Source organism: Arachis ipaensis, chromosome B3 (genome assembly GCF_059453495.1).
Source record: "Arachis ipaensis isolate K30076 ecotype BB chromosome B3, ASM5945349v1, whole genome shotgun sequence".
Lineage (NCBI taxonomy): Eukaryota > Viridiplantae > Streptophyta > Magnoliopsida > Fabales > Fabaceae > Arachis > Arachis ipaensis.
The window spans coordinates 5,224,153-5,243,220 of NC_142438.1; the positions used below are offsets into that span (position 1 = coordinate 5,224,153).

The following is a 19,068-nucleotide window of genomic DNA, read 5'->3' on the forward strand; positions in this document are numbered from 1 at the left end:
CATCTACACACAAAGTCTCACAGAAGTTATGAATGGATCCATTTATGATGATTCAATATAGAGTGCCCTTGATTTTGAAAATTCAAGGAGTGGCTTTATGATTATTCTATCACATATCGTGGCCTAATACAGCAATCTATGAAGGTTGGGATCCTTCTCCTCCCCTGCAATGAATGAGATAATACACAACATGGGAATTAGAAATTTGTTTTTCACCTATCTCCATTGAAGTCAATTCTCCTTCATCTTCCATGTTATTTGAAACAGAAATCTTAATAGTATGTTTTAATAGTTCTTACCTCAACCCATTTGTCTTCTATGGCATTGCCCTAGGATTGGTTGGTTAGTCCTATTTCCTCTAGAGTGCCGAATTAGGGTGGTCATTTTTCAAAACTTTTTAATAGAGTGACGTTTTAATTATACTAACATTTCATGTCATTAGGGTTGATGTTATGTGGTTTTGGATTACAATTCAAAATCTTAATTGTAGTCGCAATGCTGTTATTATAATATCAACTACATTGATATAACGAACGACTTAAAACTTGCTTTAGATAGCTCCATCTAGTAATGATCCATGCGCGTTGATCAAGGGGTGTATGGACCAGAACTAAGTGGAGCATATCAAATCATACTAAGAATACATTAAACTATCAAAGATTCAAGAACTTCCAAATTAAGATCTAGAATTGCATAAGAAGTTAAGAACTACTAATAACTAATAAGAAAGAAAGTCTCACCATGCCAAGAGGTTCATCTTGATGAGTATGATTAACATTAATAGCATTAGCATGAGATTTTCCTTGAGCATGATTAGCATTAGCATTAGCATTAAGAAACTCTTCCTCACTCCCAAGGCTTGCACGCTTAATTGATTCAGTCAAATCATTCTTCATACTCTTCTTGTTTGCACGTGCTTGAGCAAAAACCATTGAATAGTTTGTAGATCCTGGATCCCTCTGATCCCACCCTCCAAATTGAGGCACAGAACTCACTGAAGAAGGAGCCTTTTTCTGCTATGCAAACACAATTCAATAGCATCATAAGTCACTAATCATTATTATCATCATCATCAACATAATGGCATAGTTTTTGTTTTAATTGGAAGATCAACCTTGAACTTGTGTTGGTTAATACACCCCTTGATCAACGCACATTAACCATTACAAGATCAAGAATTCAAATCTTCCAATGTATCATTCTATAACCATTATGTTACATATTAATATTAGTAAGGGCAATTTTTTTTTTAAAAGGAAAAGATATATAAAAAAAGGAACTAATTGTAAAACTTCAAAGACGGCGAGGCTTCGCCTCTTGTTCGTGCCATGGCAGGAAAGATCATGTTTGTTTTTTTTAAGGTTACCTCCTTTCGTTCCATGGCTAAAATGAAGACCCTTTTCGAATAGAGGGGGGGGGGGGGGGACCGAGCTGCAACTATAATTGTAAAAGTTTATGTGTTAGAAACTTCATCAATAGTTTTTTTTATGCCTCTAATTTGAAGGTTTTGGAAGGGTGGTGTATTTGAAGTTTTGAACTATTGGGAAACTAGGATTAAAAAAAATTGAATTTGTTATGCCAAGTATTTTTCATATTTATATCAAATTCATAGCTTCATGATGGAGGGCTCAGCATGATTGAAGGATTTGTTTGTTGATGTATGAAATCTTTGATAAGAGTAAAAGTAGTGCAAAAAATTTTGTGGTTGTCCACTTAAGTGTTTTATCCTTCTGTTCTTAGGTTTGTATCAAAATTAGAATAAAACTTCCTAAATTTGAGGTAGATATGGTGGTTCTATTCTATGCCGTAGAATACAAGATATCTATCTATACACTAATTTTGCACCAAAAGAATTCTCATTTTTCTTATCTTATGAAAACTTGAAACAACTTACCTGCCAAACTAATTTCTGGAATGTGTTCGACTTCTTTTTTAATTCAACATGGATGTCAAAATTATAATATCATTGACTCTTTCTTTTGTAATTCCTAGAGAAACAAAAAATTATTGTACAATTTTTGTGTTGTCATTCAACTATCATCATAGTTCATCTCAGATACTGCAATCTTGTTCATTCATTTTTTCCTTTGATAATTACAAATATAAGAATGAACCTGTTTAATAAACTAAACTAATTGGTCATCTGAATAAGACTATTTATATTTAGTGTATCAAAATTAAACTCATATTATAAAGCGTAAACATTGTTGCAATTATTGAATGGGTTTGATTTGATTTCTTCTACTTATTTATTTTTTATACATCGTTAATTAAGAAAAAAGTTACACAAACATTCACTATAAGAGTATAAGATTCTTTTATAATACCATTGTATAACAATCAAACTATGAAACATACACTTCAACAATTTCAGAAACATAATAAGAGATACATTAGGATGTATCATATAAAAAAAAAGTTGAATTAGTAAAATTCAACTAATTTTGTTTCATATGAATCCAATATCTACTATCAAATATAGTGACAAATCTGTTCTATATCTAAAACGAAAAGTTCTGAAATTGAACTAAAGGAAAAAGTATTAAATTGGTCCTTACATTTGAGCGTAATTCTGTTTTGGTCTTTAAGGTTTAAAGTGTCCTATTTGAATCTAAAAAAGTTTCATTTAGCTTCAATTTAGTCTCACCGGAGGTCAAAGATAAATAATTAACGAAATATCCTACATGACAGCAGTATAAGAACAAGGTCGATAATCTAGAGAATAAATACAAGTTCCAGAGGTACAAAATCAACGTGGAAGCATCAATACATTTATTTATCATTTTTCCTATAATTAAAATGAAATATTTTCTATAAAACTAAAAAAATGTTAAATACATGTATTGATGTATCCACAGTTGATTTTGTGCCTCTGGAGCTTGTACTTATTCTCCAAATTATCGACTTTGTTCTTATACTGCTGTCATGTAGGACATTTTGTTAATTATTTATCTTTGATCTCACGGTGGGACTAAATTGAAACTAAATAAAATTTTTTTGGATTCAAATAAGACACTTTAAACTTTAAAGACTAAAACAGAATTACGTCCAAACGTAGATGACTAATTTAATACTTTATCCTTGAACTAAATTACAATCTTGTCATGCATGCACTCTTATAAATTATAATATTGTTATTTGAAAATAATCTAACTACACCATTAATTAATAATAATTTACTTTTAGCTCTCACAATATCTTTTTGATAATTCAAGGACTAATTTAGAATTTTATTTAAGGGTTGTCAATAGCCATTAAGTTATTGTATGTATAAGGCAAAATTCAAACTGACACTAGTTGAAGTAAACGAGTGAATTAACCACTTGACTAACCCAATTGAATTTAATTTTGATACATTATCAGTGTAAATAGTTTTAAGGACTAAGGGTGTGTTTGGGAAACTCGTTGGAAGAGAAGAAGCACGTTTAGACTTCTTGAAAGCTTCAACTTTTGGTTTGGCAAAATTTTTTTCATGAACGCAGAAGTGATTTTGCTACCAAAACCAACGTTTACAAGAAGCAACTATTTGTAGCTTCTGCGTTTTTCTAACGAGCTTTTAGCCATAGATACTAACAATTTATTTATCTTTTACCAACTTTATCCTTCATGTATGTTATTATATTATTTATAAAATTCTTGTTATTTCTATTTATATGAGCTCTATTTTTTATTATTTATTATTTTTATTTTTTCAACTGTTTGTTTGATATTATACACTTTTATAATTGTAATTTTTGTGTATTATGTTTGTTATTATCTTTTTATAATATAATTTATTGATTCTATTAGGTAAAGTAAATTAAACAAAAAATTAACTATAAATAATAATAATAATAAAAAATTATAACATACTAAAAAAAGAGTACTAAAAATACTAAAAATATACTATATAAAAAGATCATAAAAAATTTTTAGATTTGTTTCAATTACTATAAAGAAAATATTTAATTTTTTTATTATTTTTAGTACTCTTTATTATAATTGTAATTCTCATATACTATGTTTTAGTGTAATTTTTTATAATATAGATTATGATTCTATTAAAAAAATAAATTAAATAAAAAATTAATCATAGATAATAATAAAATCATAAACGTTGGATTCCAAATTAATATTAAGAATAAGATGATTAAGAGTGCTGGAATAAGAGTATGATGTAAAAAAATACTAAAGTAATATTTTTAGTTAATACTTCAAAAAAATGTAACATATTTGATTAAATATTCTTTTATATATATATAAAAGAATATTTTATTTAAAAATATATTTTATTTAAAAATATATTTTATCTATTTTTATATGTTATTTTTATTTTAGTAAATAAATATTAATTTTATTATAAAATTAATTAATAAGATCTATTTAAATATCTAAATTAGAATGATAGGATAATATAAAAAAATTATTTAAGTTGAGGTCTATTTTAGTAATTTTTTATCTAAAAGTGATTTTGAATGGTATAAGCCAAACAACATTTATTTTACTATAATCAATTTTGATACAAAAATTACCAAACATAAATCACTTTAACACAAACTTACTTTTTATCAAAATCAAGTTTGCAAAATCAATTTTATGCAAACTCCCGTTTACAAACTGTAATCCAAACACACACTAATCTGTCACGGTACTTAACTCCATTCAAGGGTTTGTGGATGGCCAATGGGTTGTTGCATGTATAAAGCTGGATTCGAATCTTGATACTTATTTAAGCGGACTAGTGAGCTAACCATAACCCAACTCATTGTCTATTTGGAGGGGGAATTTTTTTTTTGTTTTGAGGCTTTTAGCCCAACCCAGAAAACAAGACCAACGAAAAACCCAAAAGAAGTCACGATATAAATCCACCACCTGCCCCAAACCGGCAATTTTCCCGAGAAAATTCGAGACTCTATTTTCCTTCACTTTCTGAGCATCCAAACACCCCCAATTGTAGAAACCCTGAGAAAGCCATGGCAGCCATAAGTCTCCGGAAGGGTAACACCCGTCTTCCGCCGGAAGTGAACCGCGTCCTCTACGTCCGAAACCTACCTTTCAACATCACCAGCGAAGAGATGTACGACATCTTCGGAAAATACGGCGCCATTCGCCAGATCCGAATCGGCACTAACAAGGACACTCGCGGCACCGCCTTCGTCGTCTACGAGGATATCTACGACGCCAAGACCGCCGTCGACCACCTCTCCGGTTTCAACGTTGCGAATCGGTACCTTATTGTTCTGTATTACCAGCAAGCGAAGATGAGCAAGAAGTTCGATCAGAAGAAGAAGGAGGATGAGATTACGAAGATGCAGGAGAAGTACGGTGTCTCCACCAAAGATAAGTAGGGGAGAAAATTTTCTAGGGCTTTTGTTGTTGTTGTTGTTGAGGAAATTGCATACGATTGTGACTATGTTGTTGGAATAGAAATTGAAATTATGAGATATCTGCAATATGCATGTGTCAATTGTGCAAAAATAATCTGAATTTTGAGAGCAAGAAAAAAGGGGGTTTTTAGGGTTCTTGAATTTGAGAAATTGACTCCCTGTGTGATACTATGCATCTTTAGATTTTGAAATCGAAAGTTCTAAGTTTGCTATCTGTCAATTTTCAAAGCTATTGGGTACCAATGATTATGTAAAAAAATAAATAAAATTTAAGTTTAACCTTGTTGGCTTGCATGAACCCTAAAAAGAGATTGTTCCTAACAGAAGCTACTCTTTTCAGCTTCTACTTAAGAGGCATAAATATATATTTTTTATAACAAAATCACAATTCAGAATTCGAATTTACTCGAAACTTGGAAGTTGAACATTTGGAGATATCTATATTATTGAACTACATGAGAAACCATGTACATTTGAGATTGCATTTTCATGAAGACGATGAGGTTAGCTATGGTTATGAAAATTTGGAAAGATAAGCTGCTAATGATTACTTTTTCAACTTGCAACTTGATGATTCTTCAAACACGAGTCTCTTTATGATGGTATGGATTTTGATTAGGCTCAACAAATTGATTGATGATGGAATGGATAAGAGGATGGTTTAAGATTTGAGGTAGCATTGCTGCATGAATGAAACAGTTCAAATTTTGATTCTAAGAAATTGGTTAGGTAAGGATCTGCCATTAAATAAGTACTTATAATACCATCTGAATTGAGAAGTAATGAAGTAATGAAGTGGTTCAAATATATGAAGCTAACAAGGCACATGAACACTATGGATACATAGAAATTAATATACAAATAAACACACTTTCAACTTTATTCCTAAATTGATACAACAGAGAACTGTTACAGTTTTTCAGAGGAAACAAAGAAACAAATAAAAAATAGGAAACCACCCCCAATCAAATCACCTATTATACATATGTTCACATTTTTCAAATGTTTGTTGTAAACCCCCCACCCCCACCTATTATGCTTGTTTCCACATTGACCCATCATTCCTCAACCTATATCATATCATATATCATATTCATCTTTCTAATGTCAGTTTTAGCACCTGCAGGGCTCAAGTGATTCTGGTTTAACAATTTTTCCCGGGTCCCCCAGCTAGTACAGCGAAGATACCGAACACCTTTTCCGGGTCATTATGGCTTCTGGGTGTCCCTTACTCATCATTGCTGCAAACTCATCATAGTTAATGCGGCCGTCCTGCACAAACATGCGATTTTCGTCGTTATTTCCTCTTGAATCAAGACTCATCTAAACATGAGTTGCTAAATTAACAGTTAATTCATTCATTCAGTACAGGTCTTACATTATCAGAATCAACTTCTTGGATGATTTCCGAGATGTCTCTTCCGTCATGCATGTTAAACTCTTTAAGAGCTTGTTCTAGTTCTTCAACAGTGATGTACCTGATTTATGCCAAAGTAATGAGATTAAAACAACCCTTTTAACTACACCAAATTAGTTATCTTCAATATTGTTAATTTGCCCCACTTACCCGCTGTTATCTTTGTCAAAGTATTGGAATGCTGTATAAAGGTGTTCTTCTCTGTTCATTCTGTTCATGTGCATTGTGGCCGCGATGAACTCGTCGTAATCTATTAGTCCATTACCATCTGCATCTGCCTGAAATTTTGCAAAAGAGAAAGGAAATCTGTTTAGGTAATCATAACATAGAAGTTTGATTAGGACACAAGCTTTTTGAAGGTAAGGTTTTACTTACAGCTTCCATTAATTGCTGAAGTTCTTGTTCTGACAACTTAGTCCCTTGTTTTGCCATTCCTTGCTTGAGTTCTTCAATTGTAATGGTTCCGCTGTTGTCGGTGTCCATCCCCTTGAACATCTGCTTCAGTCCCATGATTTCTTCCTCTGATAAGCATCCAGCAATAACCTATATATCCATATTGAAAATTTATTAGTCCCATGTTCATGAAAATTTAGACAACTTCATGCTTCATGCAGATGAAGCATAAGCTTGAATAATAGGTGATTATCACCCTTAGAGCAACTTTCTTGAATTGGTTCATTGCTCTAAATTGTTTGAGCCTATTCAGGACAGCGTTGTCGAGTGGTTTATCCGGTGCTTCTCCATCCTCCTTGATCCATGGATGGTCTGTTTCAAAGATGAGAATCTGAGTAATTATCATACATGAATTCAAGCAATTCAAGCAACTAAATACTTACTGAGAACTTGGTAGGCTGTTATCCTTTGTTTGGGATCAGAATTCAACATTTTTCTTACAAGATCTTTTGCTGATGGTGAAATTGAGGGCCATGGATCACTTGAAAAGTCAAGGTGGCCTCTTAGAATGGCATTGAATATCCCATTTTCGGATTCTGACAAAAACCAGATATTGATTTCAGTTATTTCAAGATATAACAAGCCATATATATTCTCTATAAAATAATGTAAATAAAAGTATTATGAACCTGCCCAAAATGGAGGAACACCACATAGAAGAATGTATAACATTACACCAACACTCCATATATCAACTTCTGGCCCATATTTCCTCTTCAAAACCTCTGGTGCAATGTAATATGCACTGCCAACAATGTCTTTAAATACCTCTCCTGTCAAAAACAATAACAACAACAACAGTAAACAAATTAGCTAGTTATCGAAAACATGCTTCATGTAGCATCTGAAGCATGTTTTCTGTTTTCGCCTTCTGTTTTCTCTTTTCTCTTCACAAAATTCTGAAAACAACGAAACACACCCTTAATTTTCTTCTTTCCTTAAATGATACCTTGCTTGTAGAAAACTGAGAGACCAAAATCTGTGGCCTTAAGGGGCGCATTCTCATCCTTATTCAACAAAAGGAAATTCTCAGGCTTAAGATCTCTATGAATAACTCCCATTGAATGGCAAGTATGGACAATTTGGACAATGGTTCTCAACAAGGAAGCCGCGGCACGCTCAGTATAATGCCCCTTAGCAATGATCCGATCAAAGAGCTCGCCTCCGGCGCACAACTCCATGACAAGGTGAACAGACTGTTTGTCCTCATAGGCACCAATGAGCTCCACAATGTTAGGCTGCCCTGTGAGATGGTGCATGATCTGAACCTCTCGGCGAACATCCTCGATATCCTCCTTGTTAGATAGCTTCCTCTTGGCTATGGTCTTGCAAGCATATTGCTTCCCTGTGACCTTATGAGTGCACAAATGTGTCACACCAAATTGTCCTCTACCTAGCTCCTTGCCAATGCTATATGTTGATTTAACATCTTCCATTGGCCTTCCTAGGACAGGACCGACCGGCCCTTGTTTCGTCGGCTTAGCAGGCGCGGCTGGCCTTGATTGTGCCTCTCCTCCACCTTCTTGCTTGCTGCCAGGGTCTTGCCTTCCATCTTCCCTCTTGTCAACACCACCATTGGCATTGGCATTAGCATTAGAATTCTCCTCTGGGGCCTCAGTGCCTCTAGAGCAACAGTTCCCCATGGATCAAGGAAGATATAAAGGTCAAGGTGGTGGTGATGGTGGTGGAGGAAAAGAGAATAACAATAAGAATAATAATAGGAATAATGAAAATGAATATCTATTTTTTGTGTTGGGAGAAGAGAAAAAAACAATAGGATGATGAAGAAAGAGTAGTGAAGAAGGGAGAAGGCATAAAAATAATCCTAAAAAAAACATGAGGACAGTTTGATGATTTACAGATTGGAATGATGATGGAGTGGATTTGAGGAAGGTAATTGACAGTGTGATTAATTCTTGTTACTTTTTTTGTTACAATAAAAAAAGAAAAGAAAAATGTTACAATAAACTATATGTCTCTAATGCAATAATTTTTGCATAACAAGGGTGTGGAGGAATTCTCGGAGGATAATAGCAATACTAAACAGATATACCTTTTGGTATTTTATGCAGTTTTAATATTGAAACTAATACAGTTTAAGTTTAGAGTTTGGTATGTTAAAAATATCATAGGATCTTGGTTTCTAACAGTGTGTTAATTACTCTCACTTGCAACAACTAATATTAGTTTTCTGTTTGTAAGATCTAACAATAATCTTAACTTGAATTGTTACCAGTGCGTTGCACTTATTTTAAGGAAGTATAAAATGGGTAATTTTTTATTAAAAAGTTTAAGTTGTTTATATTTTTAATATACTTGTAAAGTACCAAATATGCATAAAAGAATATCAACAATTATTATTTTTAGGGTCTTTCAACACATATCCTAAGAATACATGTTGGTATTACTCCTTTTACCTAAATCTATATAATAGAGTAATAGACACCAATATTAGTGTTTTTGTTCATTAGAAATGTCTATAGTATAGATAGAGAAAATCATCCACGTGTATAAATATAATTGGATGGATTATTTGCCTTATATCTTATATTGGGAACGCATGAGATGGTTTTTGTCGGAAAAAATTGATAAAATAATTAATATTAATGATGAAGAAAAAAACTCATCATTAATACTAATTATTTTACTGTCTTTTCGACAAAAATACAATCTCAATTAAAGCATTGTATAGTTAAGGAGCCTTTTGCTTTTAAGTTTTAACTAAATTTTTATATTATACGTATTTCTAACGATAAGTATAAGATAAATGATTCATCTACGTTATAAGATAAATGATTCATTTACGTTATACACATAGTTAGGTATTTTTTCTTATTTATATCATATACTTTTTCTTTATTCATTGGAGAATAAATAACATTTCTTTTGCAAAAGTTAAGTTGGTGTGATATTTATATTTATCCGTTTAATGTTTTATTGTTCGTGTATATATTTCTTCTAACTCCTAATACATAGATTTGAATATTTGATAGCGAAAAGAGCATAGTATACATGACTATATTCTTACATCAATATTTGAATATATAAATATAAAATAATAAGGGTTTACAAAAGCAAAAAGGGCATTTGGTCTAGTGGTATGATTCTCGCTTAGGGTGCGAGAGGTCCCGAGTTCAATTCTCGGAATGCCCCTAAAAATTGTAACACATTATTCTTTTTTTTTCCTTTTTGAAACATTTCTTCTACATTTTACCCTTTCCTTAATTACCTATGATTTGTGACAAAAATAAAATGAATCACAATTCTAATAATAGGTAAAAGGTCACATTGTATTTGTATAACACAAAAACAGAATATCCTCACAAAGTAACAATTAGAAGAAAAGAATTCCAGCTAAAATCCTCTCTCAAACAAAAAAAGATTATATCAGTAAGTGGGGACTGATGGATCAACTTGCTCAGCATATGCATGAATTCCACCAGAAATGTTGTACACTTTCCTAAAACCCTGAAACATTCACACATCATCACAATTAATAACTCTTTTCCAGGTTTCTTCTATATACATATAAACGCACACGCACACGCACACGCAAGCACACGATGTATAAGGCCATATATCATTTTACCTGTGACTGCAACCACTTGGCAACCTGTAGCGATCGCATGCCATGATGACACTGCATTCAGAACTCAAGTTATTTTAATGTGAACTGAATACTGCGTTGCATTCGAAATCAGATCCAAATATGATCATAATTTGCATCACAGGAATAAGATCACTAAGCAGCCAATCTGACTACACTATCGCTGGTCGAAATGCAACATAAATTCATTTAGAATTAAGATATAGTCATACCGGTGCTTTTTTAAACATCTGTATAGAAAGGCCTCTGGAAATTCAAGCTTAAAGAGTTCTAAATGAAGGAACTTATTCAAAGAATTCCAGCTTCATTCTTACAAACTAGTTAGGGAAAAGCAGGAAGTGGCAAGAAGGACATGAATGTATCTTCCATAATCCATATCGATCCAATTTCAAAATATAAAAATTACAAGATTACTGTTAAGAGTTTGGTAAACCAATCTTTCGTACTTACCATAACATACGTATCTTTGTTAGGGTCAAAACTGGTAGCTACTTCAGGACCCCATACCCCAAACTGCCGGAGGGGAAGAACCTTAAATCCCGGCAAAGATGCTTTGGCCCTGTTTAAGATGCATGAACTGAAATGAGTTACCATGATAAACAAAGCATAGTAAATGAATACTCCACATATTCAAATGAAAGTGTATATGCCTCACTGTGAAATCTCAAAAGAGCATTAATATTGAACTCAATTAACTAACTAGTGTTGAATAAAGCATGAGCATACACTTCATCAGGCTCTCGAACATCGATTAACTGTGCCTCCTCCAGAAAGTTGGGATCCTGCATTTTCACTTGCAGATCTTGAGGTTGAATGTCTTGGAGTATTGATTCTTCCCTAAGAACACCAGCCGAATACTTGCATCATTAATCACCATAGGGCTTTATCAGAAACCAATATTTTTCATTAAATATGCATACTTTATTATCCGATTTTTAAACATATCCTTGACATACCTTTCAGATAAAACTTGCAGCAGGTGCCATCCAAATTTTGTTTTGCACCTTACAACTTTGTTTAAAGGAGCACCAAATGCAGCCTCCTCAAACTCGGGAACCTATCACATTTTTCACCGTCCGACATATATCATCCAATCACATAATCGCAGTAAAACCAACGAAAAACATTTGCTTCAAATTTCAAAAACTATATCCCCTCCTCAGCTACTTCCCTTTACAAATCAAATGGCAGATGATCAAAGTTAAGGAAAATGCAAGAACAAACACAATACACATTATCGTTTACCCTAATTTCACCTACCCGAAATAACTACATACTTTATTTGTTTACTTTTATCCATCACCGGTCACAGTTACTGTTTGATACATCTTTAGGCTAATGCATCCAGATACAATTGATATAAGAGATGGTGACAAACAAGAGGGAGCTGAATCAGGAGTAAATAAATCACCTTGCATCCGAGCAAGAAAGCTTCGTTTACATAAGGCAGTGATTCATAGAAACCTTAAAACCTTGTAAAAAAGGTAGACAATATGCAAAGGCATACTACAAATACTTTATTAAAATCCCCCAAAACAAGCTTGAATCCAGAAACTAGCATACCATTTGCCCCTTTCTGACCCATCCAAGCATTCCTCCTTCTTCTTTGGATGGACACACTGAATATTCCACAGCAAGATCACTCAAATCTTCACCTGAAACACACAACAATTAATCAATACAGAGTCACAGAGTCTATCATATAAAGTAACTCAATTTATTCACTGACATATACACCCTATCATATTCATACACAAATTGAAACTTTGTTTCATAGTCTAATTCAAAACCTGAAGAGATTCTCTGCTGAAGATCCAAGAGCAACTTCTGGTCATTTTCTTTGACCAACAAATGCTGCACCAGTATCTCCCTATTACCTTCAGGGCCAATCCCAGTGCCATATGAAGCTGTGAAAATAAAAATGAAGAAAAAAAAAAGAATATTTTACTTGTTGGGTATCCTCCATATTCATAACAAAGCATCAAAAAGGAAACTTTTAGTTACCTGAAGCGTTGGGAAGATGATGGTGGTGATGATGATGAGCTGTCATAGGTTGAAAGTGTTTGAGAGTGAAGGGAAGGGAAGGAGAGTGGAAATGGAAGGTTCTGTGGATAATTCTGGTAAGAGAAGAAGACGAAGAAGAAGAAGAAGAAGGAGGAGAGGAAGAAGAGAAAGAGGCGAAGGTTGAAGAAGAAGAAGAAGAAGAAGAAGAGGAAGAGAAGGGTATTATTGGGAATGAAGAGCGTAACACAGAAACTCTCAACATTGCTATGATATTTCTAAGCCTTTGGGAATATCAAACTCAAACTGAAAAACAAGACAACTACTTACTCAATTACTCATCTTCATGTCTTCCCCTACAGATTATGCCTATACCAGAGAGAGAGAGAGAGAGAGATATTTGGATGAAAATATTATTTTAATTTTGCAAAAAATGATACGAATAAAAAAAATTAATTACTAAATCAATAATATTATGTTATGTATATGTCTCTATGTATATTATTTAATTTATTTTTAATATATATTTTATATAAACAACTAATGGTTAATTTTTTATAATTTATATAGGTTAAGAAAATGATTTTAATCAAGTTTCTTAAGAAAAATGGAAAACAAAATTAAAAAAGTGGAAAAAGAAACCCTTTTGTTCTAATCGTAGCACTTGTCTATAATGAAAGTATGTTGCCCCTTAACTATGGAGCAAACCACTTAAAGAGGTAAAGATAGGGTTTTGCTATTTAGGACGATAGATAGTTGAAACTTGAAACTCATCAATTGGTTGATTTAGGTAAAATTTAGAAGCTACTCGAATCCGCAACCTCTTAGAGGAGTATGAAGAGACTATGCCATTTGAGCTGTAATTCATTGGCGAAATTTTCTTTATATATGTCTCTTTGTAAATAATACTTGTATAAATTCTTATATATTCTTTAAAAAATTGATTTGAAAAGTTGGACAAACTCCAAGAATATTGCATAAATGCATAGTTTTATTTTTTTTTACACATATTTTAACACATGATATAGCTTGACACATTAACACATATTTTTAATAGGGTATTTTTTTCATTTTAGTAAAGTAGTATGGTGCATGATATTAGAAATTATTTTTAATATAGAGATAAAGATGGTATTTTAGTTAAATATTATCTTGTATATTACCAAAATGATGACATGCATTCAAAATCCACCTATAAAATTCACCCACATGTAATTACAAAAAATAATAATATTTTTAACAAAAATACCAATATTTCAGTTTGGCTCATAAACTTATCAACTCAATTTATTAAACTATTAAAGGACCAATTGGAAAATTTCCTTAAGTTCACTTCTATCCCTATTTAGTGTTCAGTGTGCCATTCCACACACTTCAATAAAATCTTATCACACTGAAATGAGATTGGCTGCTAGATAAATTAGACTATGCCATACTGGCATACTTTGTAAAAGAACAAGATCTTGGAACTCTTTGTAGCACTTCAATATCTTAGTCTTGGCCCCCTTTTTTCCATGGCAAAAAATCTTATTCTTCAATCCTGTTTTCCTACCTTACACAAAATATTCAACTTGAGACATCTTCTATTTCTTCTTTCTTTATACCCCTTTGAGCCTAGCTCACCAAAAAATGCAAATTTGCAATTCACTAAAAATTGAAACTAAAATTAATATAACAACAACAATATTTTGCTTTCTTCTTCTTATATCCATCATGGAACAAATTGGATCATGAATTGTTTCTTGTAGTAGTGTACCATCTTCAATGAAATGTCAACTAATTGCAACATACATCATTCGGTGAGGAAGCATTTGAAGGGGTCCATGCATAAAAAAGTAACCCCAAAACTAGAATGATGGCCCCAGCTACAAAGCCTGTTGGAAGAGATGATCCAACCCCAAGGTATGGCAATGGCAGAGTGAACACATAGATTGATATTGGAACTGCCACACAACACAAATTGCAAATTGCATGAGTTATGTTATGTATATCTCATAACTCCCACATTACCTTGCATGATTAGTTCATATAAATTGGTAATGGTTTCCTTTCTTTTATTCATAGTTTAGTACATTAGTGTTAAAACTATGAATAAAATTATTAGATGTTCATGAAATAGCAGGTGGATTATGCTCTATGTAATAAAAAAGTGACATTTTAGATAAAAGTATAACTTCATAACAAACTCAATGATGAAATAATTATTCCATTATTTGATACAAGCACAATTCAATTTTTGGCTTAGTGTTCATTTCATGGTCATCTAATAATTTCTCACTATGAAAAGTTTATTTAAGAATTTCTCTCCCTTTATATATTTGATTATGAGGGAGTCACACCCTAAGGAAAGAAATGATTTCAATAGAGACATGATTGAAGCTATATATAGTTGATGGAAACAAATGACAGACCTGAAAATGTGGAAGCCAGACAAGATACAACAGCTGAAGAGATCTTGAGGAGATGAAGCAATGCAATATTGAATCCCATGTTAACAATAATAAACAGCATAGGTAGCAGAGGGGCACCATCACATCCTGGAACCAGAAAAGGCCTTCGTTATCTCAAGAATTACCAAAGATAAGAGCTAAAGTTTTAAAGATTTTAGACTTATCCCTCCCTTTGAAGTGACAATTGCAATTCTTGAAATCTTACAGAAGCTAGTAATCTGGTATAACCTTTTTGAAGTCTACCTCTTGCAAGTGCCAATAAGCATTTGCTTTTCCCGTTGTGTTATTTATAAATATGATGTGTGTGACACATGCTGACTCACATATCATTCACCATTGAATTGAGTGTAGCAGCAAGGTTCATATCCCATCTAAGGTTCATATATTGGTATTCTTTTTTCCATATAGAGCTTATCCTTGAAAAGTTCATCCCATGATACAAGTGGACACCAAACTAACTCATAATCCATGTTTGGTAATTGTTTCATGGCACAAATACAGAGGCATCGAAACAATAGAGATGAAGAAAATCTAATAGAAATATCTTTTGTCAACTCTCCGAACAAGTTTATATCTCTAAATATTTCTGTATTTTCTATACTAGAACAATCACAAAGCCAAACTGAAATCATGAACTATGGATAGAAAATAATGAAGTAGAGCTTACCACTTGATAATGTACCAATATTCAAGAAGCAGGCTGCACCATCTTTAAGGTAGGTTGGTAGTTGACTGAAGGGTATGCCCCATAGTTTTGAAAGGAAGGGGAGGAGAAGGCATATGAATAGTGCCTACACTAAACACATTTTCATGCATTTAGCCATCCATTTTATATTTGCACTGTATGCACTTTTATTGCAAATGAAAAGCTGAAAACAATTTCTAAGAAAACTTCAGAGTGCTTACTTGAAAAGCAGATCCATATGAGTTTACAACAAATAGGTCCACAGAGCCACACTGTTTCAGAATTCAGATAATGTTAGATAATGCTGATTAGTATATTTACCTTTCAGAGGGGGAAAAAAGTAGAAAAAAGAAAAATGACAGTTATAAATAAGTAAATTGAACGGTTTAGCAAAACATGCATCTTACGGATTGCAAGTTTTAGAGTATTAGAACAAATTAATATATATTGTTTAAGATAAAAACTGAAATGAAATTTTGACTACAAGTTAACAACATTTTTCATACAAATATACAAACCTTCAGTTTTCGATTTGCATCCAGAAAGATAATTTCCTACAAAGTATGAAAATTCCAAGCATTAAGATAGAGAAATTAATAGTTTGAAACCAAGGAAAAGGAGATAAACATCATAAATGACAATAACCTTGAGAACTGTATCAGCTGCTTGGAGAAAGAATGAAACTATCATCAAAAGGCTCCAAAATACACCACCTTCTTTTAGTGAATTCCCAGCACTTGATCCACTACAACAGTAAAAAAATAAAAAATAAAAAACATATGCATAGAAACACAAGGCTTTAGACAGTTTAGTTTGTGCCAAACATATGTAATTATAATGTCATAATCAGCTATATTCATAGTCAGTACTTCACTTGTAAGAGTGCTATTTAGAATTTGTTTTAGAAGTTACTCCCTTTTGTTTCTTTTTACTGTCACTTTTCCATTAACATGTGGCCTCCTAAACTTAACACACACTAACCTTGCTACAGTAATAATTACGCCAATGGTTACAAGAAAGCATCCAAATAGTTGGTTGAGTTTATATCTTCTCCCAAGAAAAATAATTGACAGAAGAATTTGCCACACAAGAAAACTCTGCAACAAAATATAGGCCAAATTAGCAAACTGACAATCTTTAGCTCCGCATTTACATGAAAGAAACCTATGCAGCATGTATATAGATATGAACTTAACAGAGACTTAGTTGGTACTTAAGCACCCAATTTTAATTCGAGTAAATACTCAACTCGACTCCTATCCATTTTTAGAAAGGATTATACCACTCTTAACAGAAAATAAATGACAGGACTATACCACTTTGTGGAATATATGAGTCTATTTTAAACCAAAAGGACCTTAATGTAGAAACAGAGTAGATATGTGAGATTGTGAGTTACCTGAGACAGAATTGGAATTGATGCTCCGGAGAGAATTGCTGGTGCAAGAAACAAACACCACAAGTTAGCAAATAAAAATCAGAAAAATGATTGTTTATGGGAGTGAGCATATTGCCACTTTTTTATAATGTCACTTCATGCCTTATATATATTTTTTGTATTACATTTTTGCATAATACGGAAAAATATAAGAATAGCATTATCAAAATAAAAGTGACAATATCCATTCAATTATCACCAAGGATAGAAAGTAGAAAATTACCGGCCGCAGCCATGCCAGTGGCAGCAGCAAGAGCCTCTATAATACCAATGAGAACATAAGGGGCTTTTGGCATACTCAGCATCTCTTCAGTAACAATACCAGCATGTTGCCGGATATACATTATGCTAAAATACACTATTACATATCTGAAATTATAACAATTAACACATTTTTTATTTTTCATGATTCATATGAAATGAAATAAGATTTAACCATATTATTATGCATTCATAAAAAATAAACTATATGTATAGAATACATATTGAAATACTAAATATATATTAAAAATATATGAAACAACACAGTTATTTATACACAAAATGCAATGTTACATAGGCAATAAATATTATTATTTTTTGTCAACATTTGGTAAACAATAATTTGTACTTATATTTATAAGAATTTTACACATAAAAAATATATAATTTACACATGTATTTACCAAAATTTGTATATATAAATCAATATAATTTATATTCATATTTTTTAGAATTTTATGAATTAGTAAAATTTATTTGTTAAAGATATACTGGCCAAAAAAAATTAAAAATGACCTTGAAACTCCCTCATATACAAATGCATGAGAAGTTGAGAACTAATTAGCTACATGATTAATGCAATTAGTTAGTTATGAGTTTGGAAAAAGTGAAAGTTACCCAAAGGTGGCAAGCTGAGCTAAGAAGAAAGGGTACTGTTTCAGAGGAACCAACGCCAGCTTATACAGCACCCTGTTCCCCACTCCGGTTACCACCGTCGCCGCCACTGCCACCGCCACCTCCACCGCCGTTCCCCGCTCTGAGCCCACCCTTGATGTAGCAGCTGCTGCTGCCACCGCCGTATCATCCTCCACGGCATATGAACACGGACCCGCTGCCTTCTCTCTTCCCGCTACCTCTTCGGATCTCTCCCACGCGCCAACGCCGCGCGTGGACCTCACCTCCGACTCCGCCGCCACCAACCGCATTGGAAATCTCAACGTGATCGACCTCCGCTTCCGGAGAGGATCGTAATTGTAATTGTAGCGTACTGCGGTAATCCCATGCTCCTGCCTCGGTCGCGGAAGCTGAATTCCGGCGGCAGAGGTCGTGGCGCCGCCGCCAGACAATCGGCGGCAAAATGGCTCCATAATTTGGCGGTTAATTTTGAAGGATTTGTTAAAGAAATTAAATAGGAGAAAAGAGAATGAAAATGATGAAATGAATGAATGAATGAATTAATTATAAGGAAGCATTATTATGAATTTATATAAATAAGGTTAATGTAGTGAGATCAATGATCAATGATTGAATGCGCTACGTAATGCTTTTTTGTTTGCCTACGAAACTAATCCATAGCAAATTAGATTTCAATTTAAGAGTTTATGGATGGTTAATAAATTATTATATATACAAAATAAAATTTAAATTTTTTATCCCTACTCAAATAAAT

The 19,068-nt window shown here is 32.8% G+C and overlaps 5 protein-coding genes and 1 non-coding gene across 6 annotated transcripts; 2 read left to right on the top strand and 4 right to left on the bottom strand.

Annotated features, from left to right (window-relative positions):
* Positions 1-37: 37 nt before the first annotated feature.
* On the bottom strand, positions 38-1,531 carry LOC107632328 (uncharacterized). The gene is made up of 3 exons (XM_088508119.1): positions 1,367-1,531; positions 741-1,013; positions 38-164 (listed from the first exon to the last, which is right to left on the bottom strand). Exons 1-3 carry the CDS (start codon positions 1,379-1,381, stop codon positions 102-104), a joined length of 351 nt encoding a protein of 116 aa, XP_088364245.1. The 5' UTR covers positions 1,382-1,531; the 3' UTR covers positions 38-101.
* Positions 1,532-4,857: 3,326 nt separating this feature from the next.
* On the top strand, positions 4,858-5,654 carry LOC107629059 (RNA-binding (RRM/RBD/RNP motifs) family protein). The gene has a single exon (XM_016331748.3). The coding sequence runs from the start codon at positions 4,953-4,955 to the stop codon at positions 5,325-5,327; it is 375 nt and encodes a 124-aa protein (XP_016187234.1). The 5' UTR covers positions 4,858-4,952; the 3' UTR covers positions 5,328-5,654.
* Positions 5,655-6,480: 826 nt separating this feature from the next.
* On the bottom strand, positions 6,481-8,973 carry CPK17 (calcium-dependent protein kinase 17). Its single transcript, XM_016336021.3, has 8 exons — positions 8,186-8,973; positions 7,866-8,009; positions 7,620-7,772; positions 7,433-7,548; positions 7,159-7,326; positions 6,934-7,061; positions 6,745-6,844; positions 6,481-6,638 (listed from the first exon to the last, which is right to left on the bottom strand). The coding sequence occupies exons 1-8, from the start codon at positions 8,877-8,879 to the stop codon at positions 6,537-6,539; spliced, it is 1,605 nt and encodes a 534-aa protein (XP_016191507.1). The 5' UTR covers positions 8,880-8,973; the 3' UTR covers positions 6,481-6,536.
* Positions 8,974-10,317: 1,344 nt separating this feature from the next.
* On the top strand, positions 10,318-10,389 carry TRNAP-AGG (transfer RNA proline (anticodon AGG)). Its single transcript has one exon. It is a non-coding gene; the product is annotated as a tRNA-Pro (tRNA).
* Positions 10,390-10,484: 95 nt separating this feature from the next.
* Positions 10,485-13,295, bottom strand: LOC107629057 (rhodanese-like domain-containing protein / PPIC-type PPIASE domain-containing protein). The gene is made up of 8 exons (XM_016331746.3): positions 12,848-13,295; positions 12,634-12,750; positions 12,407-12,498; positions 11,800-11,900; positions 11,570-11,680; positions 11,294-11,402; positions 10,826-10,876; positions 10,485-10,704 (listed from the first exon to the last, which is right to left on the bottom strand). The coding sequence occupies exons 1-8, from the start codon at positions 13,107-13,109 to the stop codon at positions 10,624-10,626; spliced, it is 924 nt and encodes a 307-aa protein (XP_016187232.1). The 5' UTR covers positions 13,110-13,295; the 3' UTR covers positions 10,485-10,623.
* Positions 13,296-14,104: 809 nt separating this feature from the next.
* LOC107629056 (protein CLT1, chloroplastic) lies at positions 14,105-18,992 on the bottom strand. Its single transcript, XM_016331744.3, has 10 exons — positions 18,297-18,992; positions 17,641-17,786; positions 17,379-17,416; positions 16,961-17,076; positions 16,625-16,724; positions 16,498-16,533; positions 16,201-16,251; positions 15,962-16,085; positions 15,256-15,381; positions 14,105-14,787 (listed from the first exon to the last, which is right to left on the bottom strand). Exons 1-10 carry the CDS (start codon positions 18,764-18,766, stop codon positions 14,621-14,623), a joined length of 1,374 nt encoding a protein of 457 aa, XP_016187230.1. The 5' UTR covers positions 18,767-18,992; the 3' UTR covers positions 14,105-14,620.
* Positions 18,993-19,068: the final 76 nt, after the last annotated feature.

Excerpts from the sequence above, each read along its gene's own strand:
- LOC107629057 (XM_016331746.3), bottom strand. The coding sequence starts at position 13,109 with ATGTTGAGAGTTTCTGTGTTACGCTCTTCATTCCCAATAATACCCTTC. Across the intron at positions 12,751-12,847 it reads TCATCTTCCCAACGCTTCAG|CTTCATATGGCACTGGGATT; the intron begins GTAACTAAAAGT and ends TTATTTTCACAG. Across the intron at positions 10,877-11,293 it reads ACAAAGATACGTATGTTATG|TGTCATCATGGCATGCGATC; the intron begins GTAAGTACGAAA and ends TTCTGAATGCAG.
- CPK17 (XM_016336021.3), bottom strand. The coding sequence starts at position 8,879 with ATGGGGAACTGTTGCTCTAGAGGCACTGAGGCCCCAGAGGAGAATTCT. Across the intron at positions 8,010-8,185 it reads CTCAGTTTTCTACAAGCAAG|GAGAGGTATTTAAAGACATT; the intron begins GTATCATTTAAG and ends TGTTTTTGACAG. Across the intron at positions 6,639-6,744 it reads AAGAAGTTGATTCTGATAAT|GACGGCCGCATTAACTATGA; the intron begins GTAAGACCTGTA and ends ATGTTTGTGCAG.
- LOC107629056 (XM_016331744.3), bottom strand. The coding sequence starts at position 18,766 with ATGGAGCCATTTTGCCGCCGATTGTCTGGCGGCGGCGCCACGACCTCT. Across the intron at positions 17,787-18,296 it reads GCTCAGCTTGCCACCTTTGG|ATATGTAATAGTGTATTTTA; the intron begins GTAACTTTCACT and ends TTATAATTTCAG. Across the intron at positions 16,086-16,200 it reads CATATGGATCTGCTTTTCAA|GCACTATTCATATGCCTTCT; the intron begins GTAAGCACTCTG and ends TGTTTAGTGTAG.
- LOC107632328 (XM_088508119.1), bottom strand. Across the intron at positions 165-740 it reads AAGATGAACCTCTTGGCATG|GGGAGGAGAAGGATCCCAAC; the intron begins GTGAGACTTTCT and ends CATTCATTGCAG.
- LOC107629059 (XM_016331748.3), top strand. The coding sequence starts at position 4,953 with ATGGCAGCCATAAGTCTCCGGAAGGGTAACACCCGTCTTCCGCCGGAA.